The sequence below is a fragment of the Epinephelus moara genome, chromosome 23 (assembly GCF_006386435.1).
Source record: "Epinephelus moara isolate mb chromosome 23, YSFRI_EMoa_1.0, whole genome shotgun sequence".
Taxonomy (NCBI): Eukaryota; Metazoa; Chordata; class Actinopteri; order Perciformes; family Serranidae; genus Epinephelus; species Epinephelus moara.
The window spans coordinates 19,974,079-19,995,249 of record NC_065528.1 but is presented as its reverse complement, the minus strand read 5'-3'; the positions used below and the strand labels follow the sequence as shown (position 1 = coordinate 19,995,249).

At 40.6% G+C, this 21,171-nt stretch overlaps 1 protein-coding gene and 1 long non-coding RNA gene across 3 annotated transcripts in view; one reads left to right on the top strand and one right to left on the bottom strand.

Moving 5' to 3' along the window:
- plxna4 (plexin A4) overlaps window positions 1-15,496 on the top strand; it is a 317,597-nt gene extending 302,101 nt beyond the window's left edge. For both annotated transcript variants that reach the window (XM_050036454.1, XM_050036453.1), the window contains exons 30-32: window positions 4,272-4,484; window positions 9,277-9,427; window positions 11,588-15,496. In XM_050036454.1, coding sequence (XP_049892411.1) covers window positions 4,272-4,484; window positions 9,277-9,427; window positions 11,588-11,683 — 460 coding nt within the window. In that variant the 3' untranslated portion in view covers window positions 11,684-15,496. The remainder of the gene's footprint in view (window positions 1-4,271; window positions 4,485-9,276; window positions 9,428-11,587) is intronic.
- On the bottom strand, window positions 5,472-8,821 carry LOC126384979 (uncharacterized). Its single transcript, XR_007569370.1, has 3 exons — window positions 8,752-8,821; window positions 7,638-7,691; window positions 5,472-5,670 (listed from the first exon to the last, which is right to left on the bottom strand). It is a non-coding gene; the product is annotated as an uncharacterized LOC126384979 (long non-coding RNA).
- Window positions 15,497-21,171: the final 5,675 nt, after the last annotated feature.

The following is a 21,171-nucleotide window of genomic DNA, read 5'->3' as shown; positions in this document are numbered from 1 at the left end:
GCTGTAATGTGTATTTGTGTGTGTGTACAGTGAGTGTGTGCACGCATGAGTCACTGGCTCCAAGAGCATCTCCAGATGGTATCTTTTGGATTAGCGGCAGCGTGTCAGCGTCTCCTCTCATCCTCACTCTTCTGTATTTGGTGTCTGTGTGTGTGCGAGTCTCTGTCTGCACCGTGTGTTTGTCATGTCAGGTTGCAACAGACGGAATTTTAATTATTGTGCAGAACTGGCACACACTCCTCTTTTCTGCATACAGATAACCACCTATCTGCTGTCACACACCAGCCCCACCCCTCTCAGACTGTCAGAGGGTAACTTTAGTATCTTTCAACCTGGGCCCTATTTTCCCATGTTTCTGTTTCTAAGTGACTAATGGGAACAACAGTTTTTGAAATGGGTCCAGTATTGAGCGAGAGCACTGCAGCCAGCAGCCGTGAAACAGGCTGCGATGTAACATAAATGGGCAAATGTGTACTGTCAATTTACGTCCACTAAAAGTGCTTGTTTTTGCCACCGACAGGCTCAGATTGTTTTACTAAATGTCTGACAACTCTGTGGACAGAACCCTACAGAGATAGACCTTTTTGTTTAACCTGAAACAGCCTCACAATCACTATCACCAAACCCACCAGACTCCATTTAAATAAATAGTAATTGTATTACTGTGAAACCCACTTCATTCAAATTCAACAGAGACAAAATAAAGCTCACAAATCCATCTTGATTCATCTTCCCACTGTTCCATAATCACCAACTCTAGTTTGGTTGAAATAAACCCTTAATTCAATAAGTGAGATGCGAAAATGTGTGCACTCTATACACGCTAAAATTACTGTTTTTTTAAATGGAGTCTGGTGGGTTTAGTGATGCTGATTTTGGGGCTGCTTCTAGTGAAATAAAAAGGATCTTACTACCATACAAAATATTTATCTCTGTAGTGATCCGCTCTATATTGTTGTCAGACACTTAAAATGACAATTCGAACCTATCAGTGGCAAAACAAGCACTTTTAGTGGACGTAAATTGACAGTGCGCAAATGTGCATTTCATTACAGCCAACTTCACTGCTGTCTTGCTCAGTACATGACCAGTTTAAGAAATGGTTGTCTCAATTAGTCACTTAAACATGGGAAAAATACAGGTTAAAAAACACATAAGTAACCCTTTAATGGCATCATGAAGACTTTTAGAGTTGAGCTAACTTTCTGGAACTAGTAAAATTGCGCAGTTCAACTTTTGGGAAAGTTCTCGGTGAGTTTAAGCCCCTTGTCCGCACGTACAGCTCGTCCAGTAAAGGATCACAACTTGCCTCTCACATGAAAGGTTTCGCCTTTTCCCCCACTGAGGTCCAGCTGGAACAATGCCCAGTCAGGTCACCTTTATAAACCTGTTAATTCAAACCTTAGGTCGCTGCATGAGAAAGGTCAGGTTCGGTCAGTTCCCAGCCTGTGCTGTAATGCCTCTATTGGGATGCCCTGGATCACAACATCTGTGACCCGAGCAACTTCATTAGGCCCGTCTGCAGGAACGGGACAACATCCCACAACTGCTGATTGAGAGGCTCACTGGCTCCGTGTGCCAGAAGTGTCAATCAGTGCAGACTGCAAGAGACAGCTAGACATGGCACTGAAGGCCTGTCGGGAGAGTCTGATAGTGTGGACATGTGGTCCCTTTGTTTTTGTCATTTGCAGTATAGTGGCTGTCAAAATATTAAGAGCCAGGTCTGATAAACAGTAAACAGAGCTTGGGCTTGTTTGGCTGATTGACAATTCGAAAGTTTTCTCAAAACTAGTACTCACCAAGTACTAGTAACTAGTACTCACTTCTTTAAAATGGACATTGTACTCTGATCCATGAAATAGATTTGCCTATATGGAACACCATGTGGTACTATTGTCAGATGCTTCTTTTTAAAGCAGTGGGTAAACACTCTCTTAAACCGGTTAGATTTTACAGCACTTTGTATTCTTGAATCGACAGGCAGGGAAATAGTCTATTAATAAAAGGGCCTCTCCTGACTCTGCCAGCATAATGTCTCAAGGATAAGAGATGCCCTTGATCTTGGCAGCTGATATTTAACCTAATCCCTGACCAAAAGGACTGTTCATGGTCATTCGTCAGACTTTTGAAACTGCTCAGCGTGAGCTAACTGCTGATATATTATGTGCTTTGCCTATTTTTAACACAAAAGATAATATGTAGATGTTATTATGGTGATCAGTTTGAATCATATGGGGCCCAATGACCCTTTGAAACACTGCGTACCTCAAAGCACGGGGCAGCTGGGCACATTGTCAACAATCAAGGCAGCACAGCAGTGGTGTTAATATCCCTTTGATCCGTGCATCTAATCCCACTAGATTCTTTGCTTAGATTAATTTTGAAGTCATACTGTAATGCAGAATTTTCCCAAATCCTCTTTTGTTAGATTGTACATCTGAATGGCTTTGTGGGTGCGCTGGGATAAATGCTTAGTGGGATGGTAAGGGAGCACCGCTGGTATTTAAATAATTGCATTTCAATTTTTATTGTTTCATTTCCCCCCTCATCCTTTGATATTGCGCCACACTGAGACACTCCTATGCAGGTTAGACTGCAGTGTCCTTCCTGTTTGATTTTTGCCACGTCAGCTAAAAGCGCATAGCCCAGAGAATTGTAAAGATATAGAGATCCAAGTAACACTCAGCTCTTTCTTAATACCACCTGAGCCCTTTTCACTGCAACACACAGATAAAGCCGGTCCTATATCTATTCATTTTGGCAGAAACAAGCCCGGCAAATAAACAGACTTGTATATTTTTATTATTCTGGACAGGCACAAAACAGGACCCACTTGCACAAACAAGGCAATATGAACTGTGTCACTGTGCGGCCCCCAGCGAGGACCCCCGGACACTGCTGGAAAAAACAAGAGCCAGCCACCACCTGGTTTTAAAGATAAAGGCTTTATTGAATTGAGCACACACATCAAATAGAGCACATCGGCAACAGCAGGGCCTGTGTACTAGCTTTGCAAAGTGAATGAATCCTCGTCCCCCTGCTGGCGCTTAATATGTTCATGTCTATTGCCTGACTGGCTGTAGCAAATACAGAAATGGCATTTAGGGACTTAATCTCAGAGCAGTTCAAACGGACACACACTGTTGTTTTACTTAACACTCTTTGTTCTTCTGTTTGTCCGGCTATTTGAGCACTCTGTCACTGAACAATCTATACAATAGTATTTTTAATGACAACATGCACACAATGACATTTATAATTTTGTCTCAGTAGCTCTTTGAATCTTTTTACTGGTTGACATTTTGTTGCAGATTCAGTTGTGTGTGTGTGTTCAGTCTTATCGTGGGAACGTGAAATATTAAACACTAAAGGTCCAGTTTGTCGGATTTACAGACGTCTATTGACAGAAATTGTATATAATATTCATAACTATGTTTCCATAAGTTTATAATCACCTGAAAATAATAATCATTGTGTTGTTGTCACCTTGGAATGAGCCATTTTTATCTAAATACAAAGCAGGTACTCTTTCACTGAGTCTGTCATGTTTCTACAGTAGCTCAGAACAGACAATTCAAACACTGGCTCTAGATCGGGCCTTTCACATTTGGCACACAAGAGAAGTTTTAGTTCTGCAGCCTCACTACTACATCCCACTAAGTCCTACACACTGGACCTTTACAACTTCAGGAAACACAAACTTGAAATGAAATTGGCTGCAGCACACCATCAACCATTATTAGACAGCAATGAAAAATAAATGAAGGCGACTAAACTTGTATTATAGTAGTAGTTGTAATTTATTTGAGTATTTATAAACAACTTTCCAAAAGGAAGGCACATATAAAGGAATAAATGACTATAAGGCAATAAAGAAAAAGAAAAATGTGTACCTACCCATTTGTAGTTATCATAAGTTATCATGTAGTTATCTAAGACTTTTTGTCTTAGTGAGCACTTCTCCTTTTCTAAAGAATCCATTTACTTAACAGGTGCAACAAATCAAGATGCTAATTAAACAGCACAGTTACCACACAGGTGTGCCTTGGGATGGTCACAATAGTAGGCCACTCTAAAATGTGCAGTTTAATCACACAATGCTACAGGTGTGTCAAGTTTTTAAGGAGTGTGCTGTTGGCAAACAAAGACAAAAACGACAACAACAAAAAGAAAAGCAGAAACAAAATTAAGTTCCAAATGTTTCATGCCCAGTAATACTACTACGAACATGCCATTTATCTACTCTGTCCTCTTTCTCCTCCTCTCCGCAGCCTACCTCTGCGTTTCTGGGTGAATGTGATCAAGAACCCCCAGTTTGTGTTTGACATACATAAGAGCAGCATCACAGATGCCTGTCTGTCCGTGGTGGCCCAGACCTTCATGGACTCCTGCTCCACCTCAGAACACCGCCTTGGGAAGGACTCACCCTCCAACAAGCTGCTTTATGCCAAGGACATTCCCAGCTACAAGAGCTGGGTGGAGAGGTGAGTGCTGATAAATGTACACACCTAACACTGGATAGATGAGGAGCATAAGTGTGTGTGTGTGGGGTGGGCTCCTATGTGAGTGAAAACATCAGAAAAGCTGCATTAGCTATGTCTCATTCCAACACACACACACAATGCGACTGTAGCAGTGTGATCTATGGGCCATGAAACACAATCCAAATTACAACACAGTGGGAATGGATGGGAACGCCCAGGGCATGAGATCTACAGTACAGAGGAGTTGCTGTGTTGGGAGGGTGCAGAAGTGTGTGAGGGGAAAAAAGAGAGAGAGGGAGAAAACATTTTTGAGAATAGCAGGCAGTAGAAGCTGGTAATTTGTTAAAATGAGAGTTTTATTAAATTTATTTGTCAGCAGGGGAGGCGAAGAGGTCCTGAATAAAAGATGGGGTAGTGTGGAGCGCTTCAGAGTATTTATGTGTCGGCAGCTTCGTCACAAGGCGAGCCTCAGGACAAGAATATATGTGCGCTGTTTGAACGGGTGGAACCAAATGAGGGGCTTCAGGCTCAGGACCGTACTCATTAGTCCTGTGTGTATCTGCAGTGTGTGCTTGTGTCTGTGGTATCCCAAAAACACAAATAAGTGTGAGGAAAGTGTGAGGGGTCTCTGCTGAGTCATACATAGATATGTTTGGATACTGTAAGCTGAAAAATGGTCGGTGTAGACGGAGAATACAGAAGCTGCTGCTGTAGGGGGCAGCATGAGCAGTCATTTTAGCCTGTATGTGGCTGTTTTTTAAAGCAGATTTGTGTGTTGTCAAAGACCAAATATGCATACTTGTGTTAATAGACGTAAAAAGAAATATCCTACTGTACTCTCTGGTATATAAATGATGCCTTCCTCATGAGTGTAGTGGAGCAATACTGTCATCAGTGAACACCCCGCAGCGTAGCAGCGTTATTCAGTCGGAAAAGCCTCAGTAATATAGTGGTGACTGAGTTAGGGTGGATCTAGTGCTGCTTCACTCTGCTGTCCAACCGTGCCAAAGTAAGGGTCATGCCAGGGAGAGGATTTAAAAAGCAGAATGCCGCAGCTATAGAAGAAGACTGCAAAAGGAAGTGAACACAGATGTACAGACGAGATGTCTTCTTCTCTCTAACCTTCATGCCACAGTTTATTTGTAAAGATCTCTGCTGAAATCTCTTCTGCCTCTTCAGTGCTTCTCTGTAGAGACAGAACACATGTAGACATTGGGTTTTCACCAAACTACAGGCATTTTGCACAGGAAAAAGACTTCTGCCAATAAATGATACAACTCAATGGCTGCACAACACAAATATGCATATTCAGCAGTTTTTAGGGGACTTTTTGGTTTTTATATGTGGTTTGGAGCCAGTGCAATTGGGCAGAGCCGTGATATCCCACAGAGCTTTTTACTTGCCACAGTATGTTGATGTTATTAATTTGGGGCTGTGAAGTGAAGCCAGCTAGTGAGATATTGACACTTGTCTTGAATTTGATGTGGGAGTTGATGGTCTCCAGACAATGACAAATCCTTCACGGCTGTCATAACGTTATTTATTTACAAAATAATGGTGTTTGCATATGGATCAGTGCATTTGCAAAGCTTACGTTTTATAGCCTTTATTCTTTTGAAGAGAGCTCTTATTGCAACTGTGCAATAGAGCTATTAGGATTTCTATAGACTGCTTGTATTCAAAGGATATTTATTATTTGGCAGCAGCTTGTCAGTTGAGGACATGTTAGGGTATGAGCAGGGTGGATGCAAGAATCCTTAAGTTAACTTTGAAACCCTGTCCACACATTTTAAAACCTAATCGCCACTTTGAGTTCTAACCCGCTACATCAGCAACACATTTACTTTACACTGACTTTAAGAAAGCACGACAAAACAGTCGTAGGTTGTGATACCTCTATGGCATACTAAACTATGACAATGTGATAACAACATAATGCAGTACATAAAAAAGAACAACTAGCTCAATGCAAGGTTCATGACAAAGAGCAAAATTAGTAGCCCACAAGAGCTATATATAATATATATATATAATGTGTGTGTGTGTGAAGTCATAGTGAGTCATAAAAAGTCATACTATGCCATAGTATATATGCCATGACAAACCATAGTAGTATGCCTTCAAAAGTCATAGTGTATTATGGCATAAAATGTGTTGTAAAAAGTCATTGTATAATATGTCCAAAAAACAAAAAAAAAGTCACCATATCGGTTGTTGTAAAAAGTAATAGTTTGACTTTAAGTAACATGCTATGACTTTTACTGACATACTGCAGTTTGACTTTTAGTGACATGCTATGACTTTAGTGATATACTATGACATATTGACATACTACACTATGACTTTTACTGACAGACTACAGTTTGACTTTAAGTGACATGCTATGACTTTTACTGACAGACTACAGTTTGACATACTATGACTTATACTGACAGACTACAGTTTGACTTTTAGTGACATGCTATGACTATAGTGATATACTATGACATATTGACATACTACACTTTTACTGACAGACTACAGTTTGACTTTAAGTAACATGCTATGACTTTTACTGACAGACTACAGTTTGACTTTTAGTGACATGCTATGACTTTAGTGATATACTATGACTTATACTGACAGACTACAGTTTGACTTTTAGTGACATGCTATGACTATAGTGATATGACTACAGTTTGACTTTAAGTGACATGCTATGACTTTAGTGACATACTATGAATTATTGACATACTACACTATGACTTTTACTGACAGACTACAGTTTGACTTTAAGTGACATGCTATGACTTTAGTGACATACTATGAATTATTGACATACTACACTGACTTTTACTGACAGACTACAGTTTGACTTTAAGTGACATACTGACTTTTACTGACAGACTACAGTTTGACTTTAAGTGAAATAATTTAGTAATAATTTAGTATCTCACTAAAAGTCATAGTAAAGCATGTCACTAGAAGTCATAGTATAAAATGCAGTAAAAAGTCATAATTTAGTACGTCATAGGATAATGTCGTAAAGGTCAGTGTAGTCCTTCACTAAAAGTCATAGTATGTCATTAAAAGTCACGGTGTAGCCTGTCACTTAAAGTCATGTGTCCTAAAAGTCATTGTATAGTCCGAGACAGAGCAGTTGCCATTACATACCATGATGTAGTTGGTGAGGATGCCGTCAATGGTACAGCGGTAGTTTAGCTATATCTGAGGAGACACAGAGACAAAAAAGTTAAAAAAAAAAAAAAAAACAGTCATAGTATAATATGTAACCAAAGGATGTGATAACAAACGTTGTAGTTTAGACATAAAACCTAAAGTCATACTACAGTATGCCATAAAGTTTTTTTTTTTTTTTTAAATGCCTTATATAGTATAGCTGTAAAGTTTCTTATACAAAAGTCATAGTACAGTATTAAACAAATAATTAAATGTATGTGATAAAAATGTCATGAAGGATATAGCAAGACTATAAATAAACTATACAGAATGTCACTGTGTGCCTTCTCATGCAAACTGAAGCATTTTATCTCTTTGGACAAATATATATATTGAAAACAAGCTACCTAATTTAATACCTCAAAAAATAGTGCTCAAGGCTTGTAAATACTTTTAAGAGCCCTAATTGTTGCTAAATTGATTTCTCAACTTTTAATATTTTTTAGAAGACTCTGTGGACACCCTCATGAAAAATTGAGGTTATCTTAACATCATTATTCCCTAAAAGCCCACAGTGGAACACTTAATGAACATTAAAGGTTTGTTTGTATGTACTGCATCATAAATTATTATTTTTAATGAATCTTAAAACAGGATTTACTCAAAATACAAGTTCTGCCTTAGACAAGCACCTTGCCTTTACTGCATGCAGTTTTGCAGGTAAGATGTGAATGAAATGCAGTTCAGCTGTCTGCACTGCACTACAATAGAGAGCTGTACTGATTAAAATCAAACTGTATCTGTCCATGCTAGCTTTTAGCAAACATGCTTGAAAAAATCTTAAAATATAGTAAAGTTCATTATCTTTCGTGCTGTAAAGAACAAGTCAAGTCTTGGGCTATCACTGAACAGTGTTGGAAATAGCCTCACACAACTTTTTCAAAACACAAGATTTTAGTTTCATAAATACAAACTTTTCCCTGAAACAAGCACACCTGGTCGTTACACTAACAGTCCCCCGCTAGCAGCTCCCTACAACTGCCCTGTGGCGCTGAACAGGTGTTGACGCGTGTGTGACCTCTGTGCAAAGACTACAAGCAACACCCACCTGCCTTTTCCTTTGCTCAGTTTGCTCTGTAGACTTGCATCCTGGCAGATCCGTCTTCCTCACACATGCCCAGAATTATCCGGCCAAACACCGGGTCCGTCCTCGAGCGGCTGCAGCTACAGGAATTTAATATGTAAATAAGCAGCTTTAATTAACGTAGTTGATCAGGGCAACACAGCTGCTGGCGACAGTGACTGATTACTCTTACCTCGATACAGTGCGTGTGAATGTGTTCTGTTGTGCTGTTCAAGGTTGAAATCTAAGGCCTGTCGGTGTTTGCTATGATTTCATTTCAGTCATATTACTATGCAGCACACCTGTTGCCTCTGTGCTGCATGTATTATCTAAACGTCTCCAAAAAACTGCAGTAACCCACTGTAATGAGGTCCAAGGAAACAGCATCACTATCTATGTTAAAACACTGGGTGGATTCTGTTTACCAGTTTCTCTAACAATGTTCTCAGAAGCAAACATTTTCCTAACAAGTGTTTGTTATGTTGTATTCCTTCCTGTCTGTTTTAATAGGTACTACTCAGACATTGGGAAGATGCCAGCGATCAGCGACCAGGACATGAATGCCTACTTGGCAGAACAGTCACGGATGCACATGAACGAGTTCAACTCCATGAGCTCTCTTAGTGAGATTTACTCCTATGTGGGCAAATACACTGAGGAGGTATGTACTCCTGCTGCACCCCTGTCATCATTATCTAAGATTTAGTGCAATTTAGACACATTAATGGATTTTTTTGTTTTATAGAGTTAAAGGAATATTTCACTGAAAATCAGTCTTACATAATCTACAGTTACTGTGCTTTACATAATGGTAGACTAAGAACATAATTACAAAAGGCTATGCCAGTTTTTTCCCTAACAATTACCTCAATTGATGCTCTATTTCCTGTCATGATTTGACGCCATGGTTAGGTGATAGTGTAGTTTATTTAGCTGTATTGTGGAGAAACTAAAGTAGAGAAGGAGATAACTATGTAGTACGAGTTCGAGAAAGGGCTGGGTGATCAATCAAATTTTATTTTCAGTTATGATTTTGGCTTCCAGTTATGATTAAAACAAGATAATTGGAGAAACTATAAAACTACGATGCTCTTGTTTTTATGTATTACAAATCCAGTGCAGTGCTGCCCACTTAGACAACTTTTTTGCTAGATTTAGTGACTTCTCTGACCTTCTAATGACTTTAATTCTAAAAATAAGCCACTGCCACCGTAGCCGCTGCAGGTGCAGCCTATTGAGCTCTCAATGCATTACAAGGCGGAGCTCTTAGGATGGCTGTTGACATTTCATTTACGACGACATCATCAGAATGTGTCGATGAACAGGACAAAAACAGACTGAAGGCACGTCCGTCTCCCCACAGTGTTCGGGCAGCTTTCCACTACAGAGTCAGACTGTGCCAAACTAATAACTAAAGCTATGGAGTGTTTATCACTGCAGATATTTGACTAACATTGCATATACTGTGTGTCGTAGAGAATACTGAATTAAAGTTTTGCTGCAATGTGCTAGTAATGCCTGTTTTGTATAAACGGTAACAACAAGCTGGATTTCAGGGGTTATCAAGGTCAGGTTAGAGTCTGAGGATGGAGCATTACATTACAATACATTACTGACAGTTGTGTTATTTTTTGTCTTTTTGACAATTTACCAGTGTTGAAGTGCCTTAACAGTAAGACTTATGTCCAATGAGCCACCTACAGTTGAATTATATGTTTGGGCTGGTGCCCACATAGCGGTGGCAGGGCACTGGGGAGCATTTCATGCCATCGCCTCATTAAAAAAAAATGGTCCCAGCACTTTTTTAATGACGCTGTTCCTATGACAACAATAGTTCAGTCAGTGTCTCGTCATGTTTAGGGGGCATGGTGAGGGCAATGGGGGATGTCCTTTCCTTCAACCTGTAAATGCTGGGAAAGTGTGGTTTTTAAACTCACATAAGAGACACTGTCACATTTACTGTAGACTGTAATATACTGCCAGGAAAAGTTAATAAATCGCCATGTATTTTATCGTAATATAGCAACATATTTAAAATCGCAATAATATTGTACTGTGACACCAGGGCCTTTCTGAAAAGTTTAGATTTTCAAGTAGAAGCCCTCGGAGTGGCTTCAGAATAAAGCTTGAGGGCTTTGAAAAAAGACGCGGGGCACAGTTCTTTTTCTGCATATGTTCTGTCCTCGTTGGGAACAACTGAAAATGGATGCTGGCATTTAGAAAAAAAACCCTACGCGAACACAGGCCCTTAAAATTACATTTTTGGTTTCTTTGTTTTTTAAAGTTCAATACATGCATGATGTTTAAATGAGTAATCACGTTAAACAATTGTGATCTCAATATTGACCAAAATGATGATTATGTTTTGTTGCCGTATCAAGCAGCCCTAGTTTTACAAAACTCTATCAACGATTTAATAATTTTTTATTTTTAAGGTAACTTGGGGTTGCCGTTGGTATCCAGAGTCACAGCTGTATATCCAGGGTTACATAAGCTGTTGTCCTTCACAAGGAGGAAGCTACAGTCTTTTCAAAGTCGCCTTTCAAGCTAACAGAGCATTTGATGTTCAAAAGACAACTTTTCAGTGGAAGATTCCTTTAACTGTTTTAGACACATTTTGTCAGCACACTCAGCAGTGATACATCAGTGCAGTTACTAGAGTAAATACTTTCTGCTGTAATGTTTCCGTAAGAAAATACATAGGAGCATCAAGTTTTTGCCTTTGATTAGTTATCAGGATTTACCAGATTTGAAGTGATGATTTTGTCATGTTGAGTAACGTGTGTGTGCGTGTGTGTTTACCTTACTGTCCTGCCGGCAGATTGTGTGTTCACTGGAGCAGGACGATGCAGCCCGGAAACAGAGGCTGGCCTTCAAGCTGGAGCAGGTTGTGGCCTTCATGAGTCTGGAGAGCTGAGGACCGCACTTCCCAGGGCGCACTGGGAAAAGACCCCATCAGAAACCGAGCCGTGCCTGAGCGAAGACCTGTCCCCATCTTTTTCATCATGTGACTTCCTCCCTCCGCCTTTCAAAGATGATGACTTCTTCCTTGACCTTTTTTCTGCTTCCTCTTCCCTGAGAAATATTTTTCTTTTCCTCATCCACTCTGCTGCATAGACTAGTTTACCTGAAGATATCGGAAGGGTGGTTCGGGGCTGAGGTCGGCATTTCCCACAATGCAATGCGGGGGATCCCTCAGCTTCACCACAGGGAGAGCTTCAAGGGGCGATTGCTTGAAAGCTGGCCATATTGGCATACTTCAGTCCCCCTGCTGGAAGACAAGAGGGGAAAAACATTTTTATGTTGCCTTCAAGAATTTACACTGATAGGTAATTCTTTAAAAACCACAATGTTGGGTGTCCATTTTGTTGAGAACTTTTTTCAAAAATAGGATAGTTAAAGTAAAACCATCTCTAGAGTCCAGTTTATTGTAGTTCTATATTCAATGTATGGAATCAAGAGGAAACATCAACAATGATGACTGCAAGCCAAATGAACACCTCTGAAGAAAAATTAATGCAAGGATGGTTTGCCAAGTTTACACTGTACCTACAAGCGAAGCATACATATCTGCGAAATTTGGGGCGAGTCCAGGCAAACCTAGAATGTTCTTGTGTTCTTTCAATGTAGCTGGAGTTGTATTTAAGAAAAAGACTGATGGGGGGTAGGGAAGGATTAGTGCTTCTCTGAACTTTTCCTTTATCGAAACGTGACTGACACTAAAACTTTACAAACCAGAGCATCCCCGATCTATACCCCTTTGCAACATTCGCACATTGTTCCCCGCCCAGCATACATTTACTTCAAAGAAAACGCTCATGATTTCTGCTTCCATCTGGCTTATGTGGCTACTGCAAAATTAACCTATTAGACAAAACCCTGGAGGCCCCCCGACCCAAGTTGGATCCTCTGTAAGAAGCACACAACCAACCCTGGAAGACAGTGTTTTGACTGCTAATCCAAACACCAGAAGCAGTCTTTGTCTGGCTCACGCCACTTCCAATCTTGTGTCGCCAGCGCGACAGTCTATCAAAGCACACACACATACACGCACAGATACACACACAATCAGCAGTTGCACAAGATCCTGACTGCCCAGATATCTACGCCAACCCTGGAGGAGGTAAAGGGAAAAGCTGACTGAAATGTACTGGGTAAGAAACTGCTTGAACATTTTAAAAGAAGAAGAACGATTCAATACAGTGTAGCCAGAGACGGCTGACTGCTCCCTGAAGGGGCCCTGTTGTGAGAGTAGCACTTCTTTCCCAGGATGTTCTTATTTAAAGACTTTTGTGTGGAGAAATCAAACAAGATGGACTTAGTCGGTCAGCCAAAAACCAAAGGAGCTTGAAATTTTCAAAACGGTCAAAAATGTATTTGTAAAGTGCCACTGAGGAACTGACAAAAAAAGGACGATGTAAAAGACAACCACTTCTAGGACAAAAAAAAAATTATTGTGACTGGAACTTTAACAAACCTGTGTGATTTTTTCTGACCTCAGTGTGTCGAGGTGAGAGGCTCTGTGGGCGAGGTGATCCGATCCTCCTTCCTCTTTCCATCGTCCCGGGTCTCTCCGGCTCTCGGCACACCGTTCACCCTTGTGTCCGGCTCCTGACTTGCCAGTTTTCTTTTCTGTTTTGCACAAGCGTTGGAGACGGTAGCTAGTTGCATACGGCAAAACCCCAACTCTTGAGTGTGTAACTGTTGAGGCGCTCTTGTCTGTATTAGTGTAGTTGTCCTCAGTGGCGGCAGGGGGCGGCCTTCTCCAAGCCTCAAAAGAAAAGAGAAAAAAGAAAAAAAAAATCTGATAAAGCAGAGCAGGAACAGAAACAAGACGTGAGCATCACGGCAGGATAAACAGAAAACGATAGACTTTAAAAAGTACATACGACTTGTTGGAGAGAGCGATTGAAAGAGAGATGATGGAGGCGCCCTCCGTACCTTTTGACCTCTGCCCTTTCTTTTGCCTTGACAACGTGCCCCATGTGGTGATGTGAATGTGTGAAGACCGCCCTAGGTCCACCTTGGGTCCTTTATTGGCTTTTTAAGCGCATGTAAAACGTAAACAATTTAAGAAACTTATTTAAAAAAAAGTGAAAAATAAGAAAATTAAGCCTTGCAATGATGATGTGGATGTGTTCTTTTATCTTTCTTTTGCTTGGAAGAATCGAGATGGAAAAAGTGGATTGTTCATGTAATAAAAACTATAACTTTCGTTTAAGGTGGAACCTTTATCCAGCTCAACCCCCACTGCAGAACCTCATGCCCATGGTTTTTGTGAAGTGTTAGATGCTAAATAAAACAGATATTATATACCCTTGCATGTTGACCTATTTGGATGGTATGAAATGGAACTGCCTTGCTCAAAGATATTTATATACTTCTACTAGTACTTTAAAGTCATTCAAAAGCCAACTGTTCGTTTTAAGATTATGGATCTCACATAAAGACAACATCGACTCTGTTTTGAATTCCTCGTTGCTCCATTACAGGCCGTCAGTGTTTTGTGACAGCTGTGTCTTTCAGTTTTGGTACACAGAAGACGCAAGCCGAGTCTTGCTCTGTCTTTGCTGCTATTACATCTTGTTTTGAGAGTCGTCTGCTGCATTACATTGATTATTCCATCATGATAATTGCTTACATTTTTCTTAATCTCCATCAGTTGAGGCCAGAACAGAAACATTTTGAGTTGTAAAGCTGTTTTTCAGATAATTGAAGATGGCCACTTAAGAAAGCAAACAGATGTGGTTTGACGAAGGTTCATTTCATAAGAAGCAACAAAAGACTGCATCAGTTTGCTGCCGTATGTCACAAAATAAAAATGTTCTCATCCCTTTTTTAGAAGAAGCAGTGTATACATGTGATTTATCACACAGATAAACAACTTTCTAAAAAGAGAGGCACATTAGGCTTGATAGTAGACTTATGTTTAATGCTGAGTTTGGCAAGTGACTGTTTCTTTCTTAGCCCTTGTGTCAAATGTATGTGAGATATCCAAGTCCATTAGTTCCTGTCTGCAGCTATACAGTATGATGAATGTCTGTTGTTTGAACTCGGAGGGGTACATTCACAAGGCGTTTGCTGGACATGTTATGTAGTAAACATATCAAACCTATCTGTTATTGGACAATGAGGGGAATAGGAATTGACTTAGCAACTTGATATTAATTCACGTAAAGCTGGCACTGATACTCAAAGAAACCGAAACCACATAATTTCAAAGAAGCCCTGTCATTCATGTAGCCAATGTATTCTCTGTCTAGACACCCAAAGTTTCCCCTCACGGCCGTGTGTTAATAAATAACACAAGGTGAGAGTCCTGGACTGTCATTGTGAATCTGCCCCCCAGTTGAACATCCTGTCTTTCATTTCTCCCCGTCCCCCGTCCCTCCCCCTGCAACAAAGGTTGCCTGCTAGAAGCCACCTTGTGTTGCAACGTCCACAGATAAAGTTTCCACCTTCAAACGTTTTGTAGGAACTAAAAATGTCCTCCTAGCTCAGTGTTATAGCAGGTGTTACAGAAACATGCTAGAAAAGACTTTTACTAGACCATATTTGAAAGATAAAGAGTATCTTATCGAGAGATAAAAACGAAACCTGGGGGATATAAGGCGAGCTTCTCTAACTTTGTTATAATTAATTGTATACCTGTGTATGTAAATATAATGCATTCCTATTTTGCAGTCAAGAACAAAATACTATTTGTAATATAGAATAAACTTTATTATGAAACCAAGCATCTCATGATTGTTTTTGCCTGTTTGTTTCAGTTTGCAGACCGCAGCAGTCCTGTCAGAGGCTAATCAACACTAGCTACATTTGAATCACACCCGCGGTGACAATCAAAGTTTATAGGTCCAGTGTGAAGGAGTCAGGGAGATATATTGGTGGGAATGGGATTTAAGTGTTTTCTTTAGTGTATAATCACCTGATAATAAGAATTGTTGTGTGTCGGACAAACCAAACACTGGCTCAAGAGATCTTGAGAGGGTCATTCATGTTTTTGCCTTGGCAATGTAGTGAGCATTCCCTCCGCAACGACGCAAACAGCATCTGGGAAACACAGATTTCTAGCATGAAATGCCTTGTTCAGTGTTTTTACTGGTTTAAATCACCAGGTCTGTTTGTTTTGAGGAAGCAGAGACCTCTGCAGATATTTCAGTTCCCGGTAAAAACCTCCCAAACACCTGGATCTTAAGTTATAAGAGAAAAAAGCTGAGCACACATCAGCAGTTACTGGGCTAGCATCCTGTCTGCAATGAGCCGAACAGCATTGGAGAACACTGATTTTTAACGTGAAACTACTTTATTCAACGTTTTCACTGGTTTAAATCACCAGGTCTGTTTGTTTTGAAGAGGAAGAGACCTCTGCGAATAATTCGGCTCCCGGTAAAAACCTCCTGAACCTCTGGATCTTAAGCTATAAAAGAAAAAAGCTGAGCGCACATCAGCAGTTGCTGGGCTAGTGCCCCATCTGCAATGAGCCGAACAGCGTTGGGAGAAATGCTGATTTAAAACGTGTAACCGCGTTCAGTGTTTTTACTGGTTTAAATCACCACAGCTGTATGATTTGAGGAAGCAGAGACTTCTGCAGATAATTCAGCTCCCGGTAAAAACCTCCTGAACGTCTAGATTTTAAGTTATAAGAGAAAAAGGTGAGCATACATTAGCAGGTGCTGGGCTAGTGCTCCATCTGCAATGAGCCAAACAGAATTGGAGAAACGCTGATTTGAAACGTTAAGCTACTTTGCTCAGTGTCCTAACTAGTTTAAATCACGAAGGCTGTTTGTTTTAGAGAGGAGATCTCTGCAGATAATTTGGCTCCCGGTAAAAACCTCCTGAACATCTGGGCCCATATTCACAAAGAATCCTAAGACTAAAAGTAGCTCTTAGTGACGTCATTTTAAGAAAAATCTTAGAATTCCTCGAATTCTAAGATTTTTCTTAGAATTTTCCCTTGGTAAGATAAAAGTTATTCACAAAGCATCTTAGGCCTTAAGAGAGCTCCTAAGGTGAAAAACTGTTAAGAGGAGGGAGGAGGACTTTGAAGAAGCCTAAGAGTGTCTTAAACAGAGAAGATGGCGGAAAGACAGAGAGGAAGGAGAGATAGTCTCCGTATATTGAACAGTGATTTAATAAGACGCTACCGGCTTGATCGTGCAGAGATAATGTTTGTGGTTGACCTCATCAGGGATGAGCTTACTTTTCCCACCCAGCGTAGTAACGCAATAACGCCCGCTTTGGATTGCAGCACGTACCAGCGCTTCTCACACTCATCGCTTGTGCGTAAAAGGAGAGGGAACGACGCATTGATTTGTCGGGCAATGCGCTCCCAAGTCTACCTCTTCCCTTGTGCCGTGATCCCGGGACCGAATTTCCCTCTTAAAACTCCTTTGTTCTCCTCCACGAGCTGCGCCAACAGCAGGCACTGCTCTTCTGTCCAGTTCGGCTTTTTCGTTCTTTTTTTTTTCTCCATTTCATTCGTTGTTTTGGTTATTCTGCCAAATCAAACTGCTTTTTACAAGAAGGCCAGCAATCACAGTAATTGCTGACAGCTGAGTCTGCGTCCACCATTAATATCAAATAGATTAAGTAGTAAAATTACCAGCATGGCGAGTAAACATAACAATAAGCAAATCAATATAATAATCGGCATGTGAATGAGGTACGTTCAAACATTTTGAAGCTGTGTAACAATTAATTTAATTTTGCTGAGTTTCATCATCATGACATAAAATTATTTTCACTATTACACATTTCTTAATACAGTCTAAGTTCTATGATCGGTTCATTTCACTGTCCATTCATTACTAGGAGCGCATTTGTTTTTTTTTTCTTTTTTCCTGTTTGTAACAACCAATCACAGCTTTTAGAAGACAGCGTCATACCTAGCAACGGGGTCAACCACACCTCCTCACTAAGATAAAAGTTTCTGTCCCCTCCTTGCTCAGAGTTGCTCTCAGAAACTTCCTGAATCACTCTTAAGCTAAGATTCCTTGCTAGGAATTTTCAGGCTAAGTTAGGAGCTCTCTGAGAGGACTCTGAGAATCTTTGTGAATACGGGCCCTGGATCTTAAGTTATGAGAGAAAAAAGCTGAGCACACATTAGGAGGTGCTGGGCTAGTGCCCCGTCTGCAATGAGCCTCACAGCATTGGAGAAACACTGATCTAAAAACTTATTTGTTCGGTCTTTTTACTAGTTTAAATCACCACAGTGGTTTGTTGTGAAGTGGAAGACACCTCTGTGGATAACTCTGCTCCCGTTAAAAAACACCTGAACGTCTGGATTTTAAGTTATAAGAGAAACAAGGTAAGCACAGATTAGCAGGTGCTGTGCTAGCGCCCTGTCAGCCTTGGAGAAACACTGATTTGAAATGTGAAACTGCATTGTATTGTGTTTTTACTGGTTTTAATCACCTGGGGTCTCATTTATAAACATTGCGTACGCACAAAACGAGGCCTGAAAGAGGCGTAGGCCACTTCCCACGCAAAAGTTGTGGTCTGAGTTGTGAGTTGATCGGTGAAACTTTGACCCAGGCTTTGGAATATTTTGGAGACAAATAATTGGTGACATGGGTGGTGAGCTGGAAGCCTGATTGTAGAAATTTTCAAATATTAGTACATTTTTAGTATGGATCCTTTCCATTGTTTTTCAAATGAGACCCCTTGTCCGTTTGTCTTCAAGAGGAGGAGACCTCTGCGGATAATATGGCTCCTGGTAAGAACTTCCTGTACAATAAACACAAAAGGAATTCTAACCAGTTTACACTTGGCACATGGGAAAAGTTTCACCTGGTTGCAATCTGCAATCCACCTGGATGCCACTAAATCCTACACACTGCTCCTGTAAGTTAACAAAGAAATATTTACCTTCTGTAACCAGAAATACTGTGCTCTGAATCTAAAAGTACAATGAGCCAGATTTAGACCTTGACATGCCCCTCACCCCGCTGGGAAACACTCAGCCTCCTGCAAGATGCACATTTGATGATAAATATTTAAAGATCCAGTCGACCTCCGAGACCTCTTCACAGGCTAACTGTGGGTGGAGCTACACCGACAGTTTGCTGAATTCAAAAATCATAAATGAGTGAGCTGTTCTGCTCTAACAGGTGAAACACAGCCAACACAGGAGGCTTGAAGACACAGCTCCAAGATCAGGTACAGTCTGAAAGCACCAGTGTGGGTGTAAAAAGCATTACAAGGGCTTTAAATTAAATGGTGTGACCATATTTCCTGACTAACAAAAGCCCAGGCCTTATGCTACCTACTCAGTGTTGAATAAAACCTGAAGCAGGGGCCAGTGACAAATAAAACACGATAATAGCTCTGAATTCCTGGAATGCTCTCGCACATACAGACTACACTGTGTCTCGCCAAATAGCTCTAATTTTCCTTTCCATCTTAGTGACAGGTTTCAGCGGATGCTGAGGCCATCTCAGGTCTCACACTGTCTGGTGCCAGACAGAGCAACAAAGAATAAATGAACAAAGATGCATAACAAACAGCTGTTTGGTTCTATGTGCTGTCAACTGTATGCAGAATACACCATAACAAATGCCTCACTGTAATAGCAGAACATACCCATCCCATCAAAGACAGCCCTGTGCTTTTTAGAAGGATGCATATTGGCCCAAATTATTTAAGACTTTGACTATTCAAATTATGGTTTTATCCAATTAATTATAGGTCTATGGTCTGATTTTCCACATTACCACTGGGGAAGAAACCAAGGTTTGGAATAAATCTGCACTGGAGAAGTCAGCCTCTGAGTGCACACACTGAACAGTTCAATTCTAGACAGGAGTAGCTCAGGAAGTAAATCTCAAAATAGCATGTTAAATAGCAATAGTCATACTGTTAGCCCACCTCTCTAAGAGCAGAGACAGAAGCTTAGGTCACAACGATGACATCCAATTCAGTCAAAACCATTGTTATCATAGTGGATGAATTTGTCTTACACAGTGACTTCTCATACTAGGCAAGACTAAGGCAGACTGGCAACAATCTGGTACTAAGATATGTATCACGATACAGGGGTTACAACGATTCAATATATTGCTGTACTGTAAACGAGTTGATATATTGTGATATTTTATCTATTTGAGGAAAACTGTGGTAGTATAAAAAACACACCAACATATGCTTACATGGATGGATTACTGAACGAGCCTACCGGGCACAGGCAAAATGTCACTCATCAGGAAAAGAGATACCAGGAAGAGACTTAAAATGACAGGAAACAACTACCAAGAGACTCACATCTACAAAAAATGGAAACACAGCCACAAAGAGAGACAAAATGAAGTGACTAAAAAAGAGCCCAAGAGACACAAAACAACCACAAAAACACTTAAAATTGCTACTAAGAGACACAGAATGATGACGAAGAGACACCAAACAACCAAAAAGAGACTCAAAAACCCAGAGACTCAAAATAAGCTCTAAGAGACATAAAATGACTACAAGGGGACACAAAACAACCACAGAGACACAAAACAACAACAAAAAAACTAAACAGACTCAAACTAAACAGTCTCAAGAGATCACTAAGAGACACTAAGAGACACAAAATGACCACTAATGCAAGAAGTATACTTGCTGCAGACAACACATGCACGTTTGTATTATGGCTGCCACGCGTATTTTGCAGTCGTTTGGCGCATAGGCTGCGAGGTAACGTGACCCGTGCGCGAGATGCAATATTGACATGAACACTAGAGGCGCTCGTGCAAAGTAGACCTCTAGAGACCGTGAACGTGAGGTCGGGCCGCTCATACCATCTCCGATGGCGGCGGAGATGACGCCTTTTCCTGTGCCGAGATCTTTAAAAACATAAAATTATAATCTCCTCTTCATCGAGAGTATCCATGTTTGGAGACCTCTGTGTCTGAATGCTGTGGTCTGCCCCTAGCGGAGACCACCAGTACCAGGTGTTTTGGCTGCGTCGATGAACAACCGTGCTGCAGCAAGTTTCCACACAGGCGCAGCACACTAGGTACGTGTATGTTTGGCCACACAGCCAGTATACTTGTGCCCTAAGACACACAAAACAACTAAAACGACTCAAAAGATCACTAAGAGAAACAAAGAGACTCAAAATGACCCCTAGGAGACCCAATATGACTACAAGGGGACACAAAACAACCACAAAGAGATACAAAACCACAGAGAGATCTGCAACTACTACAAAGAGATGCAAAACAACAATAAAAAGAGGCTAAACAGTAAAAAAAGTCTTTGAGTGTTGCTCCTTTATAGGAAATGTGGTGGGGCCTTCTGCCTGTCTGTGCCCAGGTGCCTATTATCTCATAATCCACCAATGTACAGTATGGAACAGTAGCATCTGTGTTTGTATTATTACAGTCAAACAAAAGTGCACCACTTCTTGTGCAATCTATTTAA